This window comes from Trichomycterus rosablanca, chromosome 20, assembly GCF_030014385.1.
Source record: "Trichomycterus rosablanca isolate fTriRos1 chromosome 20, fTriRos1.hap1, whole genome shotgun sequence".
NCBI lineage: Eukaryota > Metazoa > Chordata > Actinopteri > Siluriformes > Trichomycteridae > Trichomycterus > Trichomycterus rosablanca.
Genome location: NC_086007.1, coordinates 19,840,739 through 19,865,319, shown reverse-complemented (window position 1 = coordinate 19,865,319; position 24,581 = coordinate 19,840,739). Strand labels below are relative to the sequence as shown.

Sequence of the window (24,581 nt, the reverse complement as noted above, 5' to 3'; positions counted from 1 at the left end):
TAAGGGAAAATATACTTGTATTTATAACAAAAAAGACCATTTAAGACATTAGAAAGGTTAGGTAAGGGCGTGGTTTGGGAGGTCTGGCACGGATTAATTCTGTTTACATGATTCCTTATGGGAAAAAAGGCTTAACTAACGAACATTTTGACTTAAGAACAGCCCTTCGGAACCAACTACATTTGTAAGTCAAGGGTCGACTGTACATTTGCTCTGACTGATTATCCATGCAGCCCCACCCTGCCTCTGCGAAGGTTTAAACACAGCGGCACTAGGACCCAGTGATTTCCTTCTGTCGTTCAGATTCAGAAGTCGGTCCACATGCTTTTCTGGAGCACTTTCTCTACATACAGCTTCATGTCTTATCTGCTTACGCTACATACAGACAGTAAAGCGAGACATGGCTGCAAACAAAGTGGGAAGAAGATATAACAACAAAGTTCATTCACCCAGCAGAGGCTCATCACGGGAAGCTGGACTAAGTGTTCAAAAGAGACAAGCCCGAGTAACAGTCAAATATAACAGAAAAGAGCTGCAGAGGCGGCTGGATGTGGAGAAGTGGATAGACGCCGGGCTGGATGAGCTCTATTCGGGAAGGGTGAGTACTAATGGGATCAATATAATATATATATATATATATTACTGTTTTATAATATGCGTCCTGCGTACATAGGGATAATGTCTTAAATAGGATGTCTGCTAAACTCACTGAACTGAGCTAAATGATCATTATCAGTGTGGTTTAATAGAAGTACATATAATAAAGGTACAACACGTATAGTTTATTGTAAGGCTGGATTTAGCTCACATATCTCTGATACCGCTTAATCAGATTGCATGTGGTCGCGGTGAACACCCAGAATGATCCACGTCATAATGAACATGGGCGTGTTAATGAGCAGGTGAATGCTGGACAATAGCCCAGGGGTTGGGTCATGTGTAGAACTGGTTCTCTGTCCAGCAATTTATCTTTTATGTATTAATTTATTCTAAAAAAAAAAAAATGCTTTATCATCGTATGTGTAATTATATATACAGTACTGTACTTAAATGGTACTGGTTCTCCCCGTGTCTGTGTGGGTTTCCTCCGGGAGCTCTAGTTCCCCCCCCACAGTCCAAAAACATGCAAGTGAGGTGAACTGGAGATACTAAATTGTCAATGACTGTGTTTGATATAACCTTGTGAGCTGATCAACCTTGTGTAATGAGTTCCTGTCATGAATGTAACCAAAGTGTAAAACATGACATTAAAATCCTAATAAACAAACAAAAAGTACATGGTACTGTGTATATATATATATATATATATATATATATAAACACTGATCAGCCATAACATTAAAACCACCTCTTTGTTTCTACACTCACTGTCCATTTTATCAGCTCCACTTTGTAGTTCTACAATTACTGACTGTAGTCCATCTGTTTCCCTGCTTGCTTTGTTACCCCCCTTTCATGCTGTTCTTCAATGGTCAGGACTCTCCCAGGACCACTACAGAGCAGGTATTATTTGGGTGGTGGATCATTCTCAGCACTGCAGTGACACTGACATGGTGGTGGTGTGTTAGTGTGTGTTGTGCTGGTATGAGTGGATCAGTTTTTAAACACCTCACTGTCCCTGCTGGACTGAGAACAGTCCACCAAGCAAAAATATCCAGCCAACGGCGCCCCGTGGGCAGCGTCCTGTGACCACTGATGAAGGTCTAGAAGACGACCAACTCAAACGGCAGCAATAGATGAGCGATCGTCCCTGACTTTACATCTACAAGGTGGACCGACTAGGTAGGAGTGTCTAATAGAGTGGACAGTGAGTGGACACGGTATTTAAAAACTCCAGCAGCGCTGCTGTGTCTGATCCACTCATACCAGCACAACACACACTAACACACCACCACCATGTCAGTGTCACTGCAGAGCTGAGAATGATCCACCACCTAAATAATACCTGCTCTGTAGTGGTCCTGTGGGGGTCCTGACCATTGAAGAACAGCATGAAAGGGGGCTAACAATGCATGCAGAGAAACAGACGGACTACAGTCAGTAATTGTAGAACTACAAAGTGCTTTTATATGGTAAGTGGAGCTGATAAAAACTGTTGCTGATAACTGGACTGTAGTCCATCTATAGGTTCTATGGGTGATCTATGGATAAGTAAAGTTCCGCATGTTTTGCCATGTCTGCTCAGGTTTTTGCCAGGTATTACCTTTAACCTGAATTTCAAAAATATGCCAGTTAGTGGAGCATCTACCATAAATCAAGTGAATGGTAATGAGCAAGTCTGTTATGCCCCGTGAGAACTGGTTCCTTCTCTACAACCTTGACTATTGTCTAGAATTCTTGTATACAATGTACTTTACTCCTAGTGTTTACAGGATAGTTAAACCTATTACCAAAGATAATCTCTACATTGTCTTAATTAGTGATTTATTCACTACAAAAACTAGTAATATTTTTGTAATAGTAGTGGCACCAACTGAGAGGTGAAACTTGTTTGTTTACAATGTATTTATGCATTCATTTAAAAGCTATAAAACAAATGGGTAATAAATATACTCTCATGTATATGTACCAAGTAAAATACACTAAAATATGATGAAAGTCCATTTTTAATTCTTCCTACTGTTCTGATTTACCGGAAAAATAAGAACAGAACACCACACCCAATAACCCAGATCATAAATTGTCTGTAATTATCGGTGTGGAAAGTAGGTACTAGTATGACTTGTTTTACATTTTACAGGGTGAGCAAATTAGCTTTCATTTTCATGTAGCTATGAAGTTGAGCTGCTTGACTGGTTAGTTTCCTGCCCATTTTTTCCTCTCGTTTCCTTTTAGCCATTCCTCATATTATTGTTAATGTGCATTTTATGTAGCTAAGTCCTGAGGCTATAGCATACTTTCTCAGCTCCACTTACCATATAGAAGCACTTTGTAGTTCTACAATTACTGACTGTAGTCCATCTGTTTCTCTACATACTTTTTTAACCTGCTTTCACCCTGTTCTTCAATGGTCAGGACCACTACAGAGCAGGTATTATTTAGGTGGTGGATCATTCTCAGCACTGCAGTGACACTGACATGGTGGTGGTGTGTTAGTGTGTGTTGTGCTGGTATGAGTGGATCAGACACAGCGGCGCTGCTGGAGTTTTTAAATACCATGTCCACTCACTGTCCACTCTATTAGACACTCCTACCTAGTTGGTCCACCTCGTAGATGCAAAGTCAGAGACGATCGCACATCTATTGCTGCTGTTTGAGTTGGTCATCTTCTAGACCTTCATCAGTGGTCACAGTGCTTTTAGTTGGTGGACTATTCTCAGTCCAGCAGTGACAGTGAGGCGTTTAAAAACTCTATCAGCGCTGCTGTGTCTGATCCACTCATACCAGCACAACACACACTAACACACCACCACCATGTCAGTGTCTAACAAAGGGGGCTAACAAAGCATGCAGAGAAACAGATGGACTACAGTCAGTGATTGTAGGACTTCAAAGTGCTTCTATATGGTAAGTGGAGCTGATAAAATGAACAGTGAGTGTAGAAACAAGGAGGTGGTTTTAATGTTATGGCTGATCAGTGTATATATTAGTTATATTTTTTTAATATAATTTGTTATATTCTCACTGCAGCAGCTATTAAGAATTTAATAAACACACAAAGGAGCACGTGTACCCCCTGTGACCCCAGCTTTTATAAAGATGTAATAAAACCGAGCCCACAGTGGACACAATTTAGCAGATACTATCTAATCGTTCGACCAGTCAGTGATAGCCATTGGGCCACACCTGCTCTGTAGAGACAATAATACTAGTAATACATGTTTATGCTGATTTTACAGAAGCCTGTAGTATTATTATGACAGTGTGATGGTTTTACTGTGTTTGTACAGTTATTAGCAGAGAAAGAACAGAGACTGTAATCACACCCCCTTTCCTGAGTAACCCCCTTCATTTCCGGATAGACCAGAACAACAGCAGAACTGCACATCCCAGTCTCAATGCTAATGATTCTGTGATTGATTGATCTCCATCTTTAGGGTGGTTGTAAAGTAAAGAGAATGGGGGGTGGGGATTTAAAGACCCCATATGTCAGTGCAGCGCACAGAAATCCCTGGTGCGTCAGCATCCCCCCTCTGTCCCGCTACATCACTTTCCCTCGGACCAAATGCAGACCATCACATGGTTCATTAATTAGGGCTATTAGATTTCTGCTGCTCCATTGGCAGTTCAAGATTAACAGGGCAGATTGCTTTAGTGCTAGTTTGTTTTGCTTGGCTTGATTAACTTTGAGTTTCTTACATTTACTTTGACTTTTATTTCATTGCAGACAGGATGAACCAGAGATATTTCATGTTTTGTCTGCTTGACTTCATTTCATTTATTAATAAACATCCATTCCTGCATTTCAGGCCTGCAACACATTCCAAAAGAAGTTGGGACAGTAAAGCATTTACCACTTTGTAATGTTGCCGTTCCTTTTCACCACATTTAAAAGACGTTTTGGCACAGATGATACCAAGTGATTTAGTGTTTCAGGTTTTATTTTGTCCCATTCTTCCTGCAAACACGTCTTAATATGTGCAACAGTACGGGGTCGTCGTTGTCGCATTTTTCGTTTCAAAATTCTCCACGCATTCTCTATTGGGAACAGGTCAGGACTGCAGGCAGGCCAGTCCAGTACCCGTACCCTCTTCTTTCACAGCCATGCCTTTGTAATGTGTGCAGCATGTGGTTTTGCATGGACGTCCATGGAAAAGATGACGTCTTGAAGGCAGCATATGTTGCTCTAAGATCTCAATGTACTTTTCTGCATTAATGCTGCCATCACAGAAGTGTAAATGACCTTTGCCAAGGGCACTGACACAACCCCATACCATGACAGACCCTGGCTTTTGGACTTGTTCCTGATAACAGTCTGGATGGTCCTTTTTGTCTGTGGTTCAAAGCACACGGTGTCCATTTTTTCCAAAAAAGACCTGGACACTGTGTGATGGTCCATCCTAGATGCCTCAGAGCCCAGAGAAGTCTACGCCGCTTTTGGACATGGTTAACATAAGGCCTCTTATTTGCACAGTAAAGTTTTAAGTGGCATTCGTGCATGTACAGTCCTGCTCACCATTATTGGCACCCCTTCATTTTTTGCATAACCTGTACAATATCTTCAGAAATAAATGGAAATGTACCAATTTTATATTATCAGGATTTTTTAATTGGAGGTCCAAAGTAATATAATGAAGAACATTGTTTTTCAGCTTACATGTTGTCATTTTAAAGAAGAAACAGAAAAAAACAGAATGTGCAGTAATAAAGGCACCCCTCCTTAATATTTGGTTGCACACCCTTTGGCAGTGATGACAGCCTCCAAACGTTTCTTGTAGCCATCTATAAGCTTCTTGCACTTCTCAGCTGGTATTTTCTCCCACTCTTCCTTTGCAGTTTGTTCGAGCTCTTGAATGTTTGCAGGGTTCTTTTTCCCCAATGACAGATTTCAGCTCACCCCACAGATTTTCAATGGGATTGAGATCAGGACTCATTGCTGGCCATTTTAAAACAGTCCATTTCTTCCTGTTCAACCATTCCTGCGTGCTTTTGGATGTGTGCTTTGGGTCTTTGTCTTGCTGGAGGACCCATGATCTTCGACTCAAACCAAGTTTTCTTACACTGGGTAGGACATTTCGCTCTAAAATCTCTTGATAATTCTCCAATTTCATGATTCCTGTGATACGGTCGAGGCCCCCAGTACCAGACGCAGCAAAACAGCCCCACAGCATTATGGATCATCCACCATGCTAAACTGTAGGTAGGGTGTTATTTTCCTTATACGCTTCATTGCGCCGTCTGTAAACAAACTGTTGGTGTGCATTGCCAAAAAGCTCTATTTTTGTTTCATCGGTCCACAGAACATTTTCCCAGAAGGATTGTGGTTTGTCCAGGTACTCTTTGGCAAAGTTGAGTCATTCCTTTTTATGTCTTTTCTTTAGCAATGGTTTCTTTCTTGGCCTTCGCCGATAAAGCTCTGCTTGGTTTAGTGTGCGCCGTATGGTACTTATTGAAACCATGACCCCAGACTGTTCCAGGTTGGCCTTCAGGTCTTTGGATGTTTGACATGGTGTTTTTTCCACCATTCGCACCAAACTTCGAAGACATCTCTCATCAATTTTCCTCTTCCCTCCACATCCAGGGAGGTTCTTGACTGTTCCATGCTTGGCAAACTTCTTAATAACATTGCACACTGTTGAAACAGAGATACCAAGGTCTTTGGAGATGGACTTATACCCTTTGGAGGTCTTGTGTTTGCTAATAATAGCACTTCTGATGTCCTCAGACAGCTCCTTAGTCTTCACCATTGTGACAAAGGAACAGGGAATAACATGTGGCTTTTTAAAACACTGAAGTCATCATTCATTGGGTAATTAATGTCACATGGGCACTGACAACTTATCACAGGTGATTCTCATTTGTGATTTAGCACAGGTGAGTCAAAATGTGTTTCCATACTGATTTACTGTAAAGGGTGCCAATACCAGTGCCACAGCAAGCTTTAGGTTTTTCTATTTTTTCTCTCCCATTGTTTTTAGTTTTAAATGTTGTTTATCATTTGCTCTTTTGTATCAAACACAAGTTCCCTATAGAAAAAAGCTGTTACACTTGATTCATTTTTTTCCAGGAGATATTCCACATTATGTACTTAAACTTCATGGGTGCCAATAATGGTGAGCAGGACTGTAACTCTGTATTGTAGTGCCTGACAAAGGTTTGCCAAAGTAATCCCTCACCCATGTGGTTATATCAGCTATTGTTGAGTGGCGGTTCTTGATGCAGTGTCGTCTGAGGGATCGAAGATCACGGGCGTTCAGCTTAAGCTTGCACCCTTGGCCTTTACGCACTGAAATTCCTCCTGATTCCTTAAATCGTTTAATGATATTATGCACTGTAGAGGGAGAAATATGCAAATCCCTTCCAATCTTTCTTTGAGGTTCATTGTTTTTAAACATTTTAAATCAAAATGGGTGTGACCTTAAGCTTAAGAACAATGAGTCTAATCCTTCACCTATAGACTTGTCAGGGGACTTTGTTTTTTATATTGTGTGTAGGACAGCAACAGGAACTGGAATAAGTCACAACTTAACTATCCAGTAAAACGTTTCCTCTCAGATCTTGTATACTGATATGGTTAGATAGGGTAAGAAAAATATTTTGAAATGGCGCCACTCTTGTTAATATGAATGCAGCTGTACTTTCCACCATGATTTTACTTGAAACTCTACCTTTATGTGTTTAGTCCACATTTCCAGTATTCATTATGACCACCTTTCTAATATTGTATTGGTCCCCCTTTTGCTGCCAAAACAGCCCTGACCCATCAAGACATCTACTCCACTACAACCCTGAAGGTGTGCTGTGGTATCTGGCACCAAGATGTTAACAGCAGATCCTTTAACTCCTATAAGTTGTGAGGTGGAGCCTCCATGGATCGGACTTGTTTGTCCAGCACATCCCACAGATGCTCAATTGGATTGAGATCTGGGGAATTTGGAGGCCAAACTCATTGTTGTGCTCCTCAAACCATTCCTGAAGCATTTTTGCTTTGTGGCAAAGGGTGTACATGGTCTGCAACAATGCTTAGGTAGGTGGTAGGTGTCAAAGTAACATCCAGATGGATGGCAGGACCCAAGGTTTCCCAGCAGAACATTGCCCAAAGCATCACACTGCCTCCGTCGGCTTGACTTCTTCCCACAGTGCATCCTGGTGCCATGTGTTCCCCAGGTAAGCGACGCACACGCACCCGGCCATCCACGTGATGTAAAAGAAAACGTGATTCATCAGACCAGGCCACCTTCTTCCATTGCTTTGTGGTCCCGTTCCGGTGCTCCATGCCCATAGTTGGCGCTTTCGACGGGACAGGGGTCAGCATGGGCACCCTGACTGGCAAACTGTGATGCACTGTGTATTCTGACACTTTTCTATCAGAACCAGCATTAACTTCTTCAGCAGTTTGAGCTACAGTAGCTCGTCTGTTGGATCGGACCACATGGGCCAGCCTTCGCTCCCCAGGTGCATCAATGAGCCTTGGGTGCCCTTGACCCTGTCGCCGGTTTACCACTATTCCTTTCTTGAACCACTTTTGATAGATACTGAGCACTGCAGACCGGGAACACCCCACAAGAGCTCCAGTTTTGGAGATGCTCTGACCCAGTCGTCTAGCCATCACAATTTGGCCCTTGTCAAACTCACTCAAATCCTTACGCTTGTCCAACACATCAACTTTGAGGATAAAATGTTCACTTGCCGCCTAATATATCCCACCTACTAACAGGTACCGTGATGAAGAGATAATCAGTGTTATTCACTTCACCTGTCACCGGTCATGATGTTATGCCTGGTTGGTGTATGTGCAAAGATGTGTTTGAACATTTAAGTAGCATTTGAAGTGTAAAGAAAGGTCACAAACACCCCAGTAGGGCAGTCTGCTTGGATCTTGCATCAACTGACCTTTCAGTTTCTGAACTACTTTTGAATATTCTCTTAGCACCCTGTTGCTCTCAGTAACCTTAATATAAATCTAAGAGGCAGACAGTCAACTACCATGTCACTGTGAGCACTGCTGTGTTATAGCCACCACGATCTGAAATATTTTACATACAATATTAATCAGCACTGATCTAAACTTGTTGCCGTTGCACAAAAAATATGCACGTTATTTAACCAAATGAATAAGCAAATAAACGTGGTTTTGCTACTAGGGCCAGGTGTAAATGACTCCATTATAATTAATACTTCGATGCAGAACAACCCCCCTTCCTGCAGACATAGCCATCCTTGTCTGTGTAGACACCTGACTGGCCAATAGCACCGTTGAGATTCAAACCCCTTGGCTTCAAGGGGTTTGTGAAATCACACTTGGCCTACTTTTGACTCTGAAATCAAACAAGGCTGTGAAATGTCTCATGTGATGTACACTATATTGCCAAAAGTATTCACTCACCCATCCAAATCATTGAATTCAGGTGTTCCGATCACTTCCACGGCCACAGGTGTATAAAACCCAGCACCTAGGCATGCAGACTGCTTCTACAAACATTAGTGAAAGAATGGGTCGCTCTCAGGAGCTTAGTGAATTCCAGCGTGGTACCGTGATGGGATGCCACCTGTGCAGTCATGAAATTTCCTCGCTACTACATATTCCACAGTCAACTGTCAGTGGTATTATGACAAAGTGGAAGCGATTGGGAACGACAGCAACTCAACAACGAAGTGGTAGGCCACGTAAAATGACAGAGCGGGTCGGCGGATGCTGAGTCAATTGCTACAGACCTCCAAACTTCATGTGGCCTTCAGATTAGCTCAAGAACAGCGTGTAGAGAGCTTCATGGAATGGGTTTCAGTGGCCGAGCAGCTGCATCCAAGCCTTACATCACCAAGCGCAATGCGAAGCGTCGGATGCAGTGGTGTAAAGCACGCCGCCACTGGACTCTAGAGCGGTGGAGACGTGTTCTCTGGAGTGACGAATCACGCTTCTCTGTTTGGCAATCTGATGGACGAGTCTGGGTTTGGCGGTTGCCAGGAGAACGGTACTTGTCTGACTGCATTGTGCCAAGTGTAAAGTTTGGTGGAGGGGGGATTATGGTGTGGGGTCGTTTTTCAGGAGTTGGGCTCGGCCCCTTAGTTCCAGTGAAAGGAACTCTTAATGCTTCAGCATACCAAGAGATTTTGGACAAGTTCATGCTCCCAACTTTGTGTGAACAGTTTGGGGATGGCCCCTTCCTGTTCCAACATGACTGCGCACCAGTGCACAAAGCAAGGTCCATACAGACGTGGATGAGCGAGTTTGGTGTGGAAGAACTTGACTGACCTCAACTCGATAGAACACCTTTGGGATAAATTAGAGTGGAGACTGCGAGCCAGGTCTTCTCGTCCAACATCAACGTCTGACCTTACAAATGTGCTTCTGGAAGAATGGTCAAAAATATCCATAAACACAGTAACCTAGTGGAAAGCCTTCCCAGAAGAGTTGAAGCTGTTATAGCTGTCATATTAAACCCTATGGATTAAGAATGGGACGTCACTCAAGTTCATATGCGTGTGAAGGCAGACGAGTGAAGACTTTTGGCAATATAGTGTGTGTGTATTTTACAGAACAGTAGATTGTAGAGAGCTGTGGTGAGTGACAGATTTTGGAATTGAGCTGAAAGCTTGTGCTGCAGGCTCCTACAGGCTTTGACATTATATGTAAAGACAAGTTTATTTAGCTGTGCTTGTGTAGTAAGGAGTACTTGGATTGTAAGAAATACACCGATCAGCCATAACATTAAAACCACCTCCTTGTATCTACACTCACTGTCCATTTTATCAGCTCCACTTACCATATAGAAGCACTTTGTAGTGCTACAATTACTGACAGTGGTCCATCTGTTTCTCTGCATGCTTTGTTATCCCCCTTTCATGCTGTTCTTCAATGGTCAGGACTCTCCCAGGACCACCACAGAGCAGGTATTATTTAGGTGGTGGATCATTCTCAGCACTGCAGTGACACTGACATGGTGGTGGTGTGTTAGTGTGTGTTGTGCTGGTATGAGTGGATCAGACACAGCAGCGCTGATGGAGTTTTTAAACACCTCACTGTCACTGCTGGACTGAGAATAGTCCACCAACCAAAAATATATCCAGCCAACAGCGCCCCGTGGGTAGCGTCCTGTGACCACTGATGAAGGTCTAGAAGATGACCAACTCAAGCAGCAGCAATAGATGAGCGATCGTCTCTGACTTTACATCTACAAGGTGGACCAACTAGGTAGGAGTGTCTAATAGAGTGGACAGTGAGTGGACACGGTATTTAAAAACTCCAGCAGCGCTGCTGTGTCTTATCCACTCATACCAGCACAACACACACTAACACACCACCACCATGTACCTAAATAATACCTGCTCTGTAGTGGTCCTGGGAGAGTCCTGACCATTGAAGAACAGCATGAAAGCAGGCTAAAAAGGTATGTAGAGAAATAGATGGACTACAGTCAGTAATTGTAGAACTACAAAGTGCTTCTATATGGTAGTGAGTGTAGAAACAAGGAGTTGGTGTTAATGTTATGGCAAAATCAGTGTACATTACAAATATACAGTATAAATTTGGCATTTTGACACCAAATGCAGAATTTAGCCTTCAAGAAAAACAACAAACTGTCCAAGACTTAAAAGGCGACTGCAATCACAGCAGGATACGTTACAATCGGCCCTTTGAGGGCCACCATAATGCAGATGTGGCCCTCGGTGAAAACGAGTTTGACACCCCTGGTTTATAACATTTATTGCTATGCTATGGCAGTAGTAGTATGTTTTCATTATTTCACAGTTGTTGGAGTACACTATGTGGCTAAAAGTATGCGGACACCCTTACCATAAGCATACTAGACATAGGCATTAATATGGATCCTTGCTTTGTGGCTATAACTGTTTCAATGCTTCTAGGGAAAAAATCAAAAGAGTTTGAAGTGTGTCTGTGATGAATTGTCTCTATTCAGTTAAAAGAGACATTGTGGGAGAAAGGCAGTGATGTCGAACGAGAGGGCCAGGCTCACAAACAGTCAGGGTTTTTTGCAGCACTATATAAGTTGCAGCTTGTCTATATGGACTGAGTTTCTTTGTCTCTCGCTGCAGGAAGAGCACATGCCAGAGGAGGTGAATATTGATGAGCTTTTGGACCTTCAGAGCGATGAGGAGAGAAGCAAAAGGCTTCAGGTAAAAATTTAAAATGTTAACATTAAAATATAATATAAATATAATAAAATATAATCCAGCTTTTATGTGGATTGTAGTAGTATGTAAAGTAATTATGGTAGAAAATTGACAGAAGTTGGGTTCTTGTGCAAAGTACCAATTCAACAACTGTCAGGTTTGATAAAGTGTTTGCCTCAAGAATAATGCACTCAGTGTTACTTGAATTAGGTCTTTTATGGAACAGTGGTAGCCTAGTGGGTAGAGCTTTGGGCGATCAATCGGAAGATAGTCTGGTCGAATCCAGGCTCTGCTTTGCAGCCACTGTTGGGCTTATGAGCAAGGTGTTAACTCTGTCCACTTCAGGGGGAGTTGTCCAATGGCTGACCCTGCGCTCTGACCCCAGATTCCAAACAAGCTGGGATACGCGGAAACGAATTTCATTGTAATGTACTAGTGTATATGTCTTATTAGTGCTATACAAGCAGCCCTAATTAAGGCCAGTCTGGCACACCATGAATGTAGCTTTTACTCAGAAAGAACTTGACAGTACTGTACATTTGGGCTAATTATGCCACAAAACTTTGTATTAGCAGTTATTGAAGCCTGTTGGGCACAGTTGAACCACACTTCATTTCCATATTGTCCAAACAGAAAACGTTTAAAGAGCCTTTAATGTTTCCTGGAGTGGCAATCATGGCAAAATCACAACCACAAAGAGTATCCTGTAAAATCATTTTGAAAATAACAAAAACCTTTAACATTTTTAATACTATCAGGACCTTTGCTGGACAATGATCCATGGCAGATTAGACAGGCAGAAAACATTGCTATACATCGCATCGAATCTTAGCTCTGCCTGCCGGCTGAGGCTGAGCGGCCACATGAACAACGATTGGCCTGTTGTTCAGATATGGGCGGGACTAAGCCGGATGGGGTCTCTCTCCCATGACTGGTGCAATTACGACCTCTGCTGGCTGATTGATGGCGCCTGCACAGAGATGAGAAAAGAGTGCTCTCAGGGTGTGTCTCTCCGTACACAACTCTGAGCTGCACCGCACTCGTCAAAGTGCAGGTGATAAGATGCGTACGGCATGCTGCCCACGTGTCGGAGGGGGCGTGGGTTAGCTTCGTTCACCTCAATCGGAGCGGGGATCGGCATTGGTGGAGAGGAAGCATGACGCAATCCAGCAATTGGACGCGCTAAAAGGGAGAAAAAGGGGGAGAAAATGTATAAACAAAATTGTTTTTATACAAATCAAACCATCTGTGGGCCCTGGAATCCTGCATTTTACAATCAGAACCTTACACCAGCTGTCAAGCATGATGGACATCTTACAGAGTTGAACAAAATGAGTAGTACCAATGTGGGATGATATTCATTATCTAAAGAAAACTTTGTTTGCAGATAGTGCATCAGTGGGATATTCCCTTACCACACCAGCAACCGAGGAGTTCAGAATCTCTACGTTGCCACCGGTCGGCTGGGCGCCATCTGGCGGGCATAATTGGCAGTGCCTGCAGCAGATATTAATTGGCCAACGTATCTGCAGGGTGGAGGCCGGACTATATGTGGGTGGGATCTTCATACGCTGTGTAAGGACCCTGAATGGCGGAGGGCTGTGCGACGTGCTCTCCTCGGATGCAATCGGGTATCCCTCAGCAGCGGAAGACTAATTGAGTGCGCTAAATAGGGAGGAAAATGGGGAGAACATGCATAAGAATAACTAGTTGAGGTGTAACTAGTTATTATTTGGTCTAAATGGGTGTTGCATAACTGCAGTAAACATGTAAAATGTCTCTGTTCAATTTTACCTGTGTTACAAATCAGACAGGGCGAACATTTCCACAGTATTGCATTCACTATTTTTATTTATTTGTACTATTTTCTTTTTTTACAGGAACTTCTTCATACCTGTATTAAAAACACAGAAGTAAGTATCTTTTTTGTGAGATTAACAGTCTTGCAGTAACGGGTTACTGACTGTAGTCCATCTGTTTCTCTACATACTATTTTAACCTGCTTTCACCCTGTTCTTCATTGGTCAGGACCCCCACAGGACCACCACAGAGCAGGTATTATTTAGTTAATGGATCATTCACAGCACTGCAGTGACACTGACATGGTGATGGTGTGTCAGTGTGTGTTGTGCTGGTCCACTCACTGTCCACTCTATTAGACACTCCTACCTAGTTGGTCCACCTTGTAGATGTAAAGTCAGAGACGATCGATCGCTCATCTATTGCTGCTGTTTGAGTCGGTCATCTTCTAGACCTTCATCAGTGGTCACAGGACGCTGCCCACGGGGCGCTGTTGGCTGGATGTTTTTGGTCGGTGGACTATTCTCAGTCCAGCACTGACAGTGAGGTGTTTAAAAACTCCATCAGCATTGATGTGTCTTATCCACTCATACCAGCACAACACACACTAACACACCACCACCATGTCAGTGTCACTGCAGTGCTGATAATGATCCTCCACCTAAATAATACCTGGTCTGTAGTGGTCCTGTGGGGGTCCTGACTATTACAGAACAGCATGAAAGGGGGCTAACAAAGCATGCAGAGAAATAGATGGACTACAGTCAGTAATTGTAGAACTACAAAGTGCTTCTATATGGTAAGTGGAGCTGATAAAATGGACAGTGAGTGTAGAAACAAGGAGGTGGTTTTAATGTTATGGCTGATAAGTGTAGCTCTAACCTTTACCAATAATGTAAACAGACTAATAAGTTGATCAGTAATGTTTGGTTACAGTTTACACAGCCTTAACTTGGGCTTTTTTTCTAAATGTTAATTTGATGTGTCAACTTACTGTTACTCAACTATAATGCTACTATTCAGTACTTGTCCCAGATGTGATGATAGGATAGCTTGGACTTGGACAAAATCTAGCCACTAGGTACCTCCCTGAATTTTAACCTTATTTGGTGTATTAAAAGCATCCTTTCTCATTGGTGGGATTGACTTTAACTGAGACACCCACTACTAACAGGTACATAATCAACCATAGAGCCATAGATAAACTATGTATAATGGGATATACTGTAAAGCTCAGTAAATTTCAGCCTAGCACTGTTACATGATGCCACCCGAAGCACTTTTTGCACGTTTCAACCGTTAGCCCTCAAGAAATAGGCCAGACAATCTAGTGTGTCATGTCAAATTTATTTGTATAGCACTTTGACCACATAATGTACTAACACTATTTGGGTCATACCAGAGGAGACGTGTCTGTCTGTACATTTCTGTGATTTGTTTACTATTTTGTTCATTTGTTTTAACCTCTCTTTAATCGACAAGGAGATTCTTACATTTACTTTGACTGTTATTTGATTGCAGACAGGATGAACCTGAGCATCCATTCCTGCATTTCAGGCCTGCAACACATTCCAAAAAAAGTTGAGACAGTAAAGCATTTACCACTTTGTAATGTTGCCATTTCTTTTCACCACACTTAAAAGATGTTTTGGCACCGAGGATACCAAGTGATTTAGTGTTTCAGCTTTTATTTTGTCCCATTCTTCCTGCAAACACGTCTTAAGATGTACAACAGTACGGAGTCGTTGTTGTCGCATTTTCCGTTTCGAAATTCTCCACACATTCTCTAATGGAGACAGGTCAGGACTGCAGGCAGGCCAGTCTAGTACCCGTACCCTCTTCTTCCTCAGCCATGCCTTTGTAATATGTAAGGTTTGACAAAGTAATCCCTCACCCATGTGGTTATATCAGCTATTGTTGAGTGGAGGTTCTTGATGCAGTGCCGTCTGAGGGATCGAAGATCACAGGCGTTCAGCTTAAGCTTGCTCCCTTGGCCTTTACGCACTCAAATTCATCTTGATTCCTTGAATTGTTTAATGATATTATGCACTGTAGAGGGAGAAATATGCATATGCAATATCATTTTCTCACACATTTGTTGACAAACTGGAGATCCTCTGGTCATCTTTGCTCATCAAAGACTCAGCCTTTCCTGGATGCTGCTTTTGTACCAAACCATGATTACAATCACCTGTTGACATCACCTGTTTGGAATCACATCATTATTTAGTTTTTTCACCTTATTACTAGCCCTAAACTGCCCCCGTCCCAACTTCTTTTGGAATGTGTTGCAGACCTGAAATGCAGGAATGGAGGAATATCAACAAATGAAATGAAGTTGAGCAGATAAAACTGTCTGCAATCAAATAAAAGTAAAAGTAAATGTAAGGAACACTGCGTTTTTATTTTAGTTGCATTTTCCATACTGTCCCATCTTTTTCTGATTTGGGGTTGTACAGTCACTCTGTCTCTATGAAGCTACATTGTTGCACCTGTGTAGAATGAGGCCTGGCATTGTCCTGCTAAAAGCGTTGCCTTGATTATTGCATTTGTATCATCTTAAGTCCTAATATATACTTCCACATCTTTATTACCTTCGCACACATTTCCAAAACCAAGTGAACTCATTTGACTCATTACCACAGCACACCTTTTTACTGTATTTTGGTCCATCTGAGACGAGTTAATGTCCAGAGAACTTTGTGTATTGAGTTAATATAGGCTTTCTCTTTGCACAATAGAGTTTTGGGTTGTACTTCTTGATGTAGCACCAGACTGTATTAAGTGACAACTGTTTTCAGAAGTATTATCAAAGTAGCATTACGGTTTTTCATGCAGTGTCATCTGACATTTGTCTGTGGTTTCAGGCCTTGCTGTACACAGACTGAGATTTATCTAGATTTCCTTAATCTTATCATAATAATATGTGCAGTAGATGGTAAAAGACCTCAGTTATTTGTAATCCTGCATTAAGTGATAAACTTATTAAACTAAATTACTTCTTTAATGAGGCTTGTTTTTTTTTCTATCTAGGTATTCATTAAGGAGCTTGTCCTGAAGCTTCATGGGCTGCAAAAGCAGGAAGATCTCCACAATGATGGCATCGAGCATCCTCAGCTTCACATATTCTCCAACCGCCATAACACTGCTGATACTGAATTACAGTGATGTGAACAGTGCTCCCTGCTGGTTTGGACCAAATGTTAAACCTATCAGTGACCCACCTGTGATCAAGCGTTATACTGAAACTTTTAAAGACTGTTATGCAGAAAATCCAGCCCTCAGGAAACACCTATTGTCAACTTATTGGTGATATACACCGATCAGCCATAACATTAAAACCACCTCCTTGTTTCTACACTCACTGTCCATTTTATCAGCTCTACTTACCATATAGGAGCACTTTGTAGTTCTACAATTACTGACTGTAGTCCATCTGTTTCTCTACATACTTTTTTAGCCTGCTTTCACGCTGTTCTTCAATGGTCAGGACCACCACAGAGCAGGTATTATTTAGGTGGTGGATCATTCTCAGCACTGCAGTGACAATGACATGGTGGTGGTGTGTTAATGTGTGTTGTGCTGGTGTGAGTGGATCAGAGATCGTGTCCACTCACTGTCCACTCTATTAGACACTCCAACCCAATTGGTCCACCTTGTAGACGTAAAGTGCTGCTGTTTGAGTTGGTCATCTTCTAGACCTTCATCAGTGATCACAGGACGCTGCCCACGGGGCGCTGTTGGCTAAATATTTTTGCTCGGTCCAACAGTGACAGTGAGGTGTTTAAAAACTCCAGCAGCATTGCTGTGTCTTATCCACTCATACTAGCGCAACACCACCACCAGTGCTGAGAATGACCCACCACCCAATTAATACCTACTCTGTGGGGGTCCTGACCATTGAAGAACAGCATAAAACGGGGCTAACTAAGCATGCAGAGAAACAGACGGACTACAGTCAGTAATTGTAGAACTACAAAGCGCTTCTATATGGTAAGTGAAGCTGATAAAATTGACTGAGTGTAGAAACAAGGAGGTGGTTTTAATGTTGTGGCTGATCAGTGTATGTTCTAAAAATTTGTTAGACTAATTAACGTTCTGTTATTATTAATTATTAATTTATTATTTAGTTTTGTGTATGGTAATACATTATAGTGTACAACCCTCTGTTCAGTTATTAGTTACTTATCATTATCATGGCTTTGAGTGGCTTGTGCTTTGAATTGTGGGGTTTTCATCTTTGTTGTAGTGACTACTCTTAGAACTCACTGATGGTTTTACTGGGTAGGACCAAAGATGTTTTTTTTTTTTTTGTATTTAATATTTTTATTTAACATATTTAAAGTTTTTTCATATGTATATATATATATATATATATAATGCACAGTTTGCCCTGGTTATTGATTTTGTTGTAAAGTGTAATGTCATTTGGCAAACGACACATTTTATTTTTTACTTTTTTAATGTGCATTTAGAAGGTATTCAGATCCTTTGACTTCTTCATAATTACGAACTAAAACATATTTATGCATTTTCTCCCCTTTTTCTCCCTTTTAGCGTGTCCAATTGCCCGATTGCGTCACGCTTCCTATCCACCAATGCCAATCCCCGCTCTGATTGAGGAGAACGAACCTAACCCACGCCCCCTCCGACACGTGGGCAGCATGACGTATGCATCTTACCACCTGCACTTTGACGAGTGCGATGCGGATCAGCACTGTGTACGGAGAGACACACCCTGACAGCACTCTTTTACCGCCTCTGTGCAGGCGCCATCAATCAGCCAGCGGAGGTCGTAATTGCATTAGTTATGAGAGAGTCCGTATCCGGCTTTTAATATCCCACCCCTATCCGAACAACATGCCAGCCGGCAGGCAGAGCTGAGACTCGACACGATGTATTCGAGATCCCAGCTCTGGTGTTCCAGTGTGTGTTTTTACCGCTGCGCCACCTGAGCAGCCCTTATATTTAGAGTATTTTAAAAGGTATTGAGTTGTTCAGCTTGTCCTGTATGAGGGATCACCACAGAGTGTTTTAATTAGTTAAAAAACATAATTATGGGGTATTAGGTGTAGATTATTAAGAAATATATTCACAATTAAATACGACACAAAGTGTGCAAAACGTCAAGGGATCAGAATACTTTTAATTGTGCTGTACATGGGTCAGATGATAAATTGCTTTAATGAAGTAATAAGCTACAGTGCTGTGAAGTATTTGCTTCTCACCTGATTTCTTCTATTGTTGCTAATTTGTCAGATTTAAATGTTTCCAATGTTTCAACTAATTTTGATACATTTTAATTTTACATTTTCATTTATCCAAAGTGACTTACAGTACTGTGACAGAATATTGTTTAAGCAATTGTGGGTTAAGGGCCTTGCTCAAGGGCCCAACAGTGGCAACCTGGTAGTGGTGGGGCTTAAACCAGTGATCTTTTGATTACTAGTCCAGCACTAGTCCCCCACTCAGGCGTATACAACTGCAATCAAACAATCAGATGTAATGGATCCCATTTTACCTTAGACCATCCGTCCACAGAATATTATCCAAAAAGTCATTGGGGTCATCTAGATGTTTTTGTGGCAAATGCGAGCTGAAACTGTGGTGTCCAGTGTCTTTCTTATTGTGGAATTCTGTATGGTGACCATATCTGAGGCCTGCAGTTCTTTGGATGTTTGTTTTGTTGATGCATTTTCGGTGAGATTTTGGTAGGCAACTTCTGAGAAGGTTCACCACTGTTCCAAATTTTCTCTATTTGTGGATATAGCTCTCACTGTGGTTTGCTGGAGTCCCAAAGTCAATGCATTGGCTTAATAACTCTGTCCAGCTACGGCTACGTGAACAACGATTGACTGTTGTCCATACAGGGTGGGGAGCCGGATAAGGACCTCATAACTGACGCAATTACGACCTCTGCTGGCTGATTGATGGTGCCTGCACAGAGTCGAGGAATAATGCGTTGATCAGGGTGTGGCTCTCCGTACACAAAGCTGATCCGCATATGAACTCGCCTCGTGCAGGTGAAAAGATGCAGTCGGCTACTGCGCACGTGTCGGAGGGGGCGTGTGTCAGTCTCGCTGTCCTCAATCAGAAGTGGAGATCAGCATCAGTAGAGAGGAAGCGGAATGCAATCGGGTGATTGGATACGACTAGATTGGGAGGGAAAAATTGGGGGGAAGATTACTGTGTGTCGTTTTTCGAATATGGTTGCATATGTTTATCGTATTTATAGTATTTATAAGTCGAACACCCACACATTTTATATACTTTGTAAATAATACAAATAAATAGGTTTGTCTTCATTGTACGATTTTAACTGACAGTTGTAATACAAAGAATTTAGATGAACAACTTTGATGTCTTTTACGCTGACTTAACTCCACTTTCCATTTTATGTGTCAACTGTGCTTTATTTTTAAATGTGGTCATTGTTTAAATTATTCATCTATTATGTCTTATACCACTTCATTAAAACCAAGCCATAATACTCTGAGAATGAGCCCTATGTGATATTGTTTGTTAAAATTAATGAATGTTCCTGATATAAATAAAGACCATAATAAAAATTCAGTTGATTATTTGCTTAATCGCTTGACTAAATTAATGATTTTAACCTTTTTTTTTAAGCAGTCATTACATTAGAGAGTCAGTAGAGGGCACCAATAGCATGAGTTATCTAAGTGGAGGTATCGTGTATTGCTGTCTTTAAAGTTCTTTAATAGTCAGGACCCCCACAGGACCACCACAGAGCAGGTATTATTTAGATGGTGGATCATTCTCAGCACTGCAGTGACACTGACATGGTGGTGGTGTGTTAGTGTGTGTTGTGCTGGTATGAGTGGATCAGACACAGCAGCGCTGCTGGAGTTTTTAAATACCGTGTCCACTCCTACCTAGTTGGTCCACCTTGTAGGTGTAAAGTCAGAGACGATCACTCATCTATTGCTGCTGTTTGAGTTGGTCATCTTCTAGACCTTCATCAGTGGTCACAGGACGCTGCCCACGGGGCGCTGTTGGCTGGATGTTTTTGGTTGGTGGACTATTCTCAATCCAGCAGTAGCAGTGAGCGCTGCTGTGTCTGATCCACTCATACCAGCACCATGTCATTGTTACTGCAGTGCTAGGAATTACCCACCACCCAAATAATACCTATTCTGTAGTGGTCCTGGGAGAGTCCTGACCATTGAAGAACAGCATGAAAAGGATCTAACAAAGCATGCAGAGAAACAGATGGACTACAGTTAGTAATTGTAGAACTAAAAAGTGATTCTATATGGTAAGTGGAGCTGATGAAATGGACAGTGTGTGTAGAAACAAGGAGGTGGTTTTAATGTTATGGCTGATTGGTGTACAGTACAGTAGAGAAGTGGTTCCTAGACTGTAATACAGTTCCACCGGTAGTATTTGAAGCCCTCTTACAGATGACCTTCTAAGAAGTGTACAATGTCTGTGTAGACCACACAAACACCAAGATTTACAGTTTTTACTTGCCAGAAAAAAATTATACTTGGCAAAATCCCCAATATTTGTCATGGCTAAAGGGAATGGATGGTAGCACTAATGACTCTAATGGCAGGGATTTTCAAATTTTTTTCTCTGCGACCCATTTTTTTGGCTCACGATTCACCTAAGTAGAGAATATAAGAAGTCTGACTGTCCATATAACATCTGATGTTAACACCCAGCACATTGTGTTGTATACCCAAAACCATGATACTAAACAGTATCACTTCTTTTTTTGATATTGCTTACTGCACACATATGACTATACAAAGTTATTACCCTCAACAGTTGTGCCCATACTGCCAGATCAGCAGTTCTTTTAGTTCTTGAAAGAACCACTAAGATTTATTGCAGGTCAGATGTACGTGTTTCAAATACCCAGGAAGTGCAATATTTCTGCTTAAAAGTAACGTAACTTTTGCCGCTCAGGTGGTGCAGCGGTAAAAACACACGCTGGAACCAGAGCTGGATCTCGAATACATCGTATCGAATCTCAGCTCTGCCTGCTGGCTGAGGATGAGCGGCCACATGAACACCGATTGGCCTGTTTTTCAGATGGGCGGGACCAAGCCGGATGGGGTCTCTCTCTCTCTCATGACTGATGCAATTACGACCTCTGCTGGCTGATTGGTGGCGCCTGCACAGAGATGAGAAAAGAGTGCTCTCAGGGTGTGTCTCTCCATACACAACGCTGAGCTGCACTGCACTCGTCAAAGTGTAGGTGATAAGATGCATACGGCATGCTGCCCACGTGTCGGAGGGGGCATGGGTTAGCTTTGTTCTCCTCAATCAGAGCGGGGATCGGCATTGGTGGAGAGGAAAGCATGATGGAATCGGGCAACTGGTTGCGCTAATAAAGGGGAGAAAATGCATAAAGGAAATTTTTTTTTTTTTTTTAAGTAGTGTAACTTTTTAAGAGCTGCAGATAATAAAATAGTAGAATACAGAGGTACCTTGTAGCTCAATGTCCCCTAAACTCAAAATCTTTGAAACTCCATGCCCTTCTTTGAGAAATTTGTACCCTAAAACCCATTTAATTTCAAATGAACAATGAACAGTCGCTTTGTTCAGTGCTCGGCTTGAGCGGTGCGGTAATAAATTCATCAAAGTGTGCATATGAGACGAATCTGCATTTGTGTGAAATAACCGTCAAATCCAGTCTGATGCTCCACGTGTATCTGTGTTTATCTGGATTTTCCTTAATGTTTCACTTTTAAACTTGTGTTACAGCTCGAGGTTTAGGGAAATTGTGAGAATCAGCTTTTCTAAGAGAGTCTAAAACGATTATTGTTAAAAAAAAGCTTAACATGGTTTGACATATTAAAAGAACGACACAAACACTAAACTTCTCTTATTTATTACTGCTCATAAGTTCTCTCCACTTGTTGTTTTAGTACAATAAGTTACGTTAAGCTTTGTGCACTGCCACACTCCATAGGAAATAACGGCACAGCCAGCGTGAAAGCGGTTTTGTCACTTCTCAGGTAAATGTGCCATTACTGAACGGAATCCGATTTTCCAAGATCAAGCATCTCCACGATTAGGAAGCATAAGGAAACAATAAAGAAGTAAAGGTAAAGTGCAGATTTTATTGTATTTATTTTGTACATTTTTAATTGGTTTTTGTAATTGTAATTCAGTGTTTTTATATTATATTTGTGTTATTTTCAGTGTATACATGTAAAAAAAAAAACAACAACATTATTTTACATTAGCCTAAAGGAGGAAAAAATACTAGGGATGTAACGATGCACCACAAGACAGTTAAAAATCGGAGCACATGTGCCACGATTCGAATCGGTTATTCATTTAAGATGAATCAATATTCACTTTAAACAGCAGAGGGCACTGGGGCTATTCACCTCGCCTGGTTGACGTCACTACAGGGTTGCCAGGTTCGGAATTTTCCAGCCAAATTTATATATGTGAGGATACTTTCTTTATTTGTATTATTCATTCATTATTCATTTATTTATATAATGTTGGATTTGTTTTAGTTTAGTTTAGTTTAGTTTGTAGTTTTGTACCTACCTCAGAAATAAAAAAGACATTTATTATTTAGATAAATAAAAGATGAGCACAAATACAGTATTTAATTTTTTTATTGAAAGAGAAATAATAAAAGGAAACTTTGTCATAATTTGTCTTCAATTTTATTTTGTTTAAAAAAATCGGGAAAAAATCGTATTGTGAACCCAGTATCATGAATCGTATCGCATTGTGGGTAGAGTGTATCGTTACATCCCTACTTGAAACTCAGCATCTTTTAAACTCAACGCCACTCCCAGGACCAATTAACAATGAGTTTCAAGGTACCACTGTATAATGAATAAACTGCCAGTAATGGACCTGTAAGTTGTGTGCGTCCATTATCTACAACAACTGTAGGAAAAAGTGAAGTCAAGTTTCATATTAATTAAAGATCCTGGTATTGCTAATGAGGTATAGAGATGTTCCTCTTTCATTTTCATAATTTTCTAATCCCTAAAATTAAAATTTTTTTCTTTTAATGCTTTTTTTCCCCTTTTTTCTCCCTTGTTTTAGCGCCGATTGCATCATGCTTCCTCTCCGCCAATGCCGATCTCTGCTCTGACCGAAAAGATCGAAGCTAACCCACGCCCCCTCCGACACGTGGGTAGCAAGCCGTATGCGTCTTATCACCCACACATTGACGAGTGTTGTTCCACCTAGCGTTGTGTATGGAGAGACACACCCTAAGAGCACTCTTTCTTTATTTTTGTGTCGGTGCCTCCAATCAGCCAGCAGAGGTCGTACTAGCACCAGTCTGACAGAGAGAGAGTCCCCATCCGGCTTAGGCCCGCCCGTCTGAACAACAGGCCAATCGTTGTTCATGTGGTCGGTCAGCCTCAGCCAGCAGGCAGAGCTGAGATGAGATTCAGCGTGTGTTTTTACCGCTGCGCCACCTGAGCGGCTAAAATGGACCATTTTAATTCTAAATGCTTAAACACTGTTAACATATAATCATTTTTGAAAAGTACAAAGAAGATTTATGTTTTTTTCCGATAAAATGGTGTCTTTAGTGTTCAGTACTAATTATGTGTAGGCCAAACAAATAGCATACTTCAGTTTGTAAAGTATGGACAGTTTGTGAGAAGCTGTTCAACCACTTTTGCTATAAAAATGATCTCATAAAACCTCAAAACTATGTCAGGGCTAAAGGGAATAAATGGTAGGAAAAATAATGGCAGCTCTAATACATCAGATTTAACTGTTGAGAACGAGAAGCATGCCAGTCCATGTGACATCTGATGTTAACACAGACAGCACTGCTAGTGTTCAACAAATTGTGTTTACAATCATGTGGCCATTGTTTGACGCTTGCTGGAATGGAATTACTTTAAGTGGAAAAAGGAAGAACCCAGACAGTGATACTAAACAGTATAATCTCTCACTGCACACTTACACTGATCAGCCATAAGATTAAAACCACCTTCTTCTTTCTACACTCACTGTCCATTTTATCAGCTCCACTTACCATATAGGAGCACTTACATACTTTTTAGCCTGCTTTTACCCTGTTC

At 41.5% G+C, this 24,581-nt stretch overlaps 1 protein-coding gene across 1 annotated transcript; it reads left to right on the top strand.

Moving 5' to 3' along the window:
- The first annotated feature begins 400 nt into the window (after window positions 1-400).
- Window positions 401-16,701, top strand: ppp1r14ab (protein phosphatase 1, regulatory (inhibitor) subunit 14Ab). The gene is made up of 4 exons (XM_063016484.1): window positions 401-598; window positions 11,656-11,736; window positions 13,614-13,646; window positions 16,567-16,701. The coding sequence occupies exons 1-4, from the start codon at window positions 401-403 to the stop codon at window positions 16,699-16,701; spliced, it is 447 nt and encodes a 148-aa protein (XP_062872554.1).
- Window positions 16,702-24,581: the final 7,880 nt, after the last annotated feature.

What these genes read in the sequence shown, in the direction of transcription:
- ppp1r14ab (XM_063016484.1), top strand. Translation starts at nt 401, where the DNA reads ATGGCTGCAAACAAAGTGGGAAGAAGATATAACAACAAAGTTCATTCA. An exon ending in ATGAGCTCTATTCGGGAAGG is followed by an intron (nt 599 to 11,655) that starts GTGAGTACTAAT and finishes CTCTCGCTGCAG; the next exon opens with GAAGAGCACATGCCAGAGGA. An exon ending in CCTGTATTAAAAACACAGAA is followed by an intron (nt 13,647 to 16,566) that starts GTAAGTATCTTT and finishes TTTTCTATCTAG; the next exon opens with GTATTCATTAAGGAGCTTGT.